General features: G+C 36.3%; 1 protein-coding gene across 2 annotated transcripts; it reads left to right on the top strand.

The window, feature by feature from the left end:
• The first annotated feature begins 425 nt into the window (after nt 1–425).
• On the top strand, nt 426–4040 carry LOC139853015 (E3 ubiquitin-protein ligase RSL1-like). 2 transcript variants are annotated; one of them, XM_071842385.1, is made up of 4 exons: nt 426–1054; nt 1243–1994; nt 3375–3520; nt 3824–4040. In XM_071842385.1, the coding sequence occupies exons 1-3, from the start codon at nt 485–487 to the stop codon at nt 3505–3507; spliced, it is 1455 nt and encodes a 484-aa protein (XP_071698486.1). In that variant the 5' UTR covers nt 426–484; the 3' UTR covers nt 3508–3520; nt 3824–4040. The 2 variants fall into 2 exon arrangements, with proteins under 2 accessions (XP_071698486.1, XP_071698485.1); XM_071842384.1 differs by having other exon boundaries at nt 3809–4040.
• The last annotated feature ends 450 nt before the right edge of the window (nt 4041–4490 follow it).

Below are 4490 nucleotides of genomic sequence, written 5' to 3'. Positions count from 1 at the left end.
TACGCAAAACAGCATCATTCAGCATATCTTCAAGGTTAACAGGTTAGTCTTTCGTAAGCTAGTACCTACGACCTTATTTGGGGCCTCTTGATCGACGACCGTTATCAGAGGTGGACTTAATCACTTGGCCACCCCGCCGACATCATCATGTCGGCCAGAGTTATTCACGGTAGCCGGATCGGAGAGCCACGTTCTAAGATCCTTAAACCCCACCTTATGTATTGAGCAGGCATATCAAACCCCACGGTTAAAATATGCATGATCAGTTACCGGTAATGCCGCTAACCCGGCGGTGACGATGACGGGTGACGCAGCGTTGTAGATGGTGTAAACTAAAACAAAACTTTCCTCTACCCTACAAGCGACTATATAACTCAATCACCAAACCCTAACAAATGCGCATTCTATTCCATTTCTATTTATAAAATCCACTAAATCGTTTAATTACTTCAAGTCTACTCGCTGCCGAACAACGCCGTGAGTTATGGCGGCAAGCGCATTTGAGTCCGATTTAGACCTAGCTTTCCGCTTACAACTCGAAGAAGCCATGGCTGCATCTCTCGCTTTTCAATCTTCATCTTCCAATTCACCGCCGGTTAACGATAACATTAACCTAATCGACCTCCAAACCCTAGAATTCAAAACGAAGAAACTGAAATTAGATCGAGATCACGAGAATGAGATTTTGCATATGCCCCGTGATAACTCGGATAAGTCGTACGGCGAGAGTTCTTCGTCTTCATCGAAAGGGGAAAGTAGCTCAGAGGTGTTTAGGGTTTATTTTAAGGGTATGATTGAGGAGGACCGAGTTGGTGGTTGTGGTTCGAAGCGGAAGCGGAAAGCGGTTGCAGTGGCAGGAATTGGTATAGCAATATGCGATTCCAGAGATGAGTTGATATATGAGATGAAGAAGCCTTTGGATATGGTGAAAGATGGTTTGGTGAGCAAGATGTGCGTGGAGGAGAAGGCACTAATTGAGGCCTTGAACGCCTCGGCTGCATTGAACCTCAAGAGGATTGTATTTTATTGCGATTATCATACTCTGTATCAATATGTAAGTTTATATATTTATGTTTACATATACAAATTGAAGTTGTACCATTGGCTTAACAAGATTGATGATACTTATGAAACTGATTGTGCGAAATTTGTCTTGTGGTGTATAATTTCCTTGATTATAGGTTAATTATAGAATCTATCAACTGCCCTTAGATTGTAATTAGAGTGTGCTGTCAAATGCAGGTAAGTGGGCGGTGGCGGCCAAAACAAGAAAGGATTAAAAGGTTTGTGGATCAAGTTAACCTTATCCGGAAAAAGTTTAGCCACTGTGAGCCCGCTTATGTTGCTCAGAAGGATGTTAAATTTGCCATTGAACTTGCAAGAGGAGTGATAAAATCACTGAAAGAAAAGGCAGTGGAATTAAGTCATGAAATTGAAAAGTGTGTGATATGTTTGGAGGATAAAATTAAGGACAATTTCATTCAAGTTGATGGTTGTAATCATAGATACTGTGATTCTTGCATGAAGAAGCATGCAGAGATCAGGTTACTTCAAGGAATGGTTCCCAAATGCCCTCATGAAGACTGTGACTCTGATCTGGGAATCGAAACCTGTGAGATGTTCTTGACACCTAAGCGGATTGAAATGATGAGGAAACACTTAAAGGAAGCATCAATTCCTGTAGCTGAGAAAGTTTATTGCCCTTATCCTAAATGCTCGACATTGATGTCAAAAACTGAACTTCAACGGTTTCCTAGATATGTAAACGAAGGTGGAGCTCGAACGTGCAATAAATGCCATGGTAATTTCTGTATCAATTGCAGAGTTCCATGGCATATAGATATGACTTGTGTGGAATACAAGAGAAAAAACCCGATGCCACCTGTAGAAGAATCGAAGCTTAAAACTTTGGCAGCAGAGAATTTGTGGCGTCAGTGCATAAAATGCCAACATATCATTGAGTTAACAACTGGTTGCTACCATATGACATGCAGGTACAAATTTTTTCATCAATTTTACAATACCCGGAATGTCTATTTTAATTACTCAAATGATACTGCCAAATTTATTTCAAAACTATGATGATAATTGATTAATAATGTAGTATTATAGGTTTAACTAGTTACAGTAGACTATCTGTTGAAGTTTTAGATAAAACACCATCTGAATGGACCCATGTACAAGTAAATGGATTGAAATTGCCAATGCTGGTTGTGAATAATACCGAAGGAGTTGGCATTACATAGGATCATTTAAAACACACTGTTTATGTATGGGATATTAAGGTTTAGTTTAGGGTTTTTGTATGATCAAACAGAAGTTTCTTGTCTTTGCTTGGAATTATACGGATAGTTGAATGATGTTATTTGTGAAGAATGCTTATTTTTATGAGCTTTTCATGTGCCTTCTTTGACATTGTTTTGAGCTTTACAATCTGTAATATAGATTATTAAACAGTTACTCAGCCTTCCCAAAAAAAAATAAAAAATAATACATAATTAGTTACTCCTTTACTTTTCAAAGACCAGCGTATAGAACCTTTGCCAATTAAAATATTAGGGGTTGAACTAGTATGTTTTATGAGATGTCAACTCAATCATCTTAATATATTATTCGGCTAACTTAGTTGTCTCTATGTTCCACACTTTGACCAGCGTTATCATTAAATACTCGACAGGCTTTTATGACGCCGTGGTTACCTTGTATTAGTTTTTACATTAGCAGATTAATCAATATCAATGTGTGTATCAATGTATTTGTGTGTATGTATTGTTGTCACAAATGGATATGTAAACATACAAGTTTGAGGCCGACTATAGTTTACCATATACACAAATTTGTAACATGAATCCTATGAATCGTTGTGTGTTGCTAGAAATATAACTACTGGAGTCTCACTTTGTGTGCCTGGACAATAATTACACGTTATGCAGATTTATGGGTAGGCCCCTTAACGGCCAACACCTGAAAGCTGAATATCAGTCTTTATATCAGTCTTTATATTTGATTAAAAAATCAGTTATTAGGCCCTAATTTCATGTTCGAAAGTCCCGGTTCTTTGGTCCAGTACCTTAAGTTGTTCTTGCTAAGTACGAGTAATTTATACGTATTTGATTGCCTACTATATGTATGATATTTTTGGTCATAAATTTATGTTTTATAAAATAAAATTATGTTGCCCACTTTTATCCATCAAAACTATATTTCCAGATATATTTGTAATCATAGTTTGAAACATTATCTTCCATTATAAATAATAATTTTCGCGTTCTCGCTTTTGATGCCTGATACTATGATATATAGATGTGTCAATGAATATCATATTTTTACAGCTACCAATTGCTGCTATTTATTCTTACAGCTTCATTTTGCAGATGTGGATATGAATTTTGCTACACATGTGGCGCTGAATGGAAGAACAAGAAGGCAACTTGCAGTTGTATTCTTTGGGATGAAGAAAACATCATGGACGTCGAGGAATCGGATGATGAAGATGATTGGATGTGATAATTTGGATGAGGTAGAATATATCCCTCTAAAATGGTCAAATTACATATTGAATTTAGTTAGTAGGCTGATTTTAGAAGCTGCTTACATCTTTTTTTATTTATTTATCCAATGTAAACTCATCATTTCACTGGATGAATTTGATAAAATAAGATGGTCATCTGCTGAAAATTTTTGGGTATTGATAGATACGAGTAATAAATTATCATATTACAGTACTACATGCATATTTAATACTATGTACTCGTAGTAATTTTAGACTTGTCATATTTGAGTTCTAACAACAATACCAATGTTAAAGTGTTGTCTGCTTCAGGGCCGGATTCTATTCAGTTGCCAGGATATGACTCAACTAGTAACTTATTATTAATCATCAAGGTGAACAACTGTGCATTCTGCCAACTAACTTTCGAAGCGCCTTCAACATGCTTGATCTTTGTTGAATTTTCATCATTACGTCACTGTATTTTCTGTTCATAAATTTGATACACAGTGAGCTAAATTGTGTGTAATGTAAACATTGATCTGGTTTTGAGCACGTAAATTGGCGTCTAGTTAGTAGTAAATTGGCGTCTAGTTAGTAGTAAATTGGCATACCTGGCAAACAGGTCGAGATGGGTCGGGTTGGGTCAAAGATCAAATGAGTTTGAATCGAAATAGGTCATGGTTCAAAATGGGTCAGAATTAAAATGGGTTGAACGGATTGAGAATAATGATTATTGGGCATTGAATATCTTCTCTAAAATGTTCAATTACATTTTAATATGAATAGATTGATTTCAGAAGCTGGTTTCATCTTTTTCCTATTTATCCAATGTAAATTCATCACTTTCATAAGATGAATTGGATAAAAAATAAGATGGTCATGTGCCGGAAATTTTTGGGTTTTGATAGATAATAAATCATAGAAGTTTATTATATGCATATTGATACGTGTCGAATAGACCGTATCACATATCTAAAGCCGGATTCTATTCGGTTGC

The sequence above is a fragment of the Rutidosis leptorrhynchoides genome, chromosome 6 (assembly GCF_046630445.1).
Source record: "Rutidosis leptorrhynchoides isolate AG116_Rl617_1_P2 chromosome 6, CSIRO_AGI_Rlap_v1, whole genome shotgun sequence".
NCBI classification, from domain to species: domain Eukaryota; kingdom Viridiplantae; phylum Streptophyta; class Magnoliopsida; order Asterales; family Asteraceae; genus Rutidosis; species Rutidosis leptorrhynchoides.
This window is presented reverse-complemented; position numbering and strand designations above follow the sequence as displayed.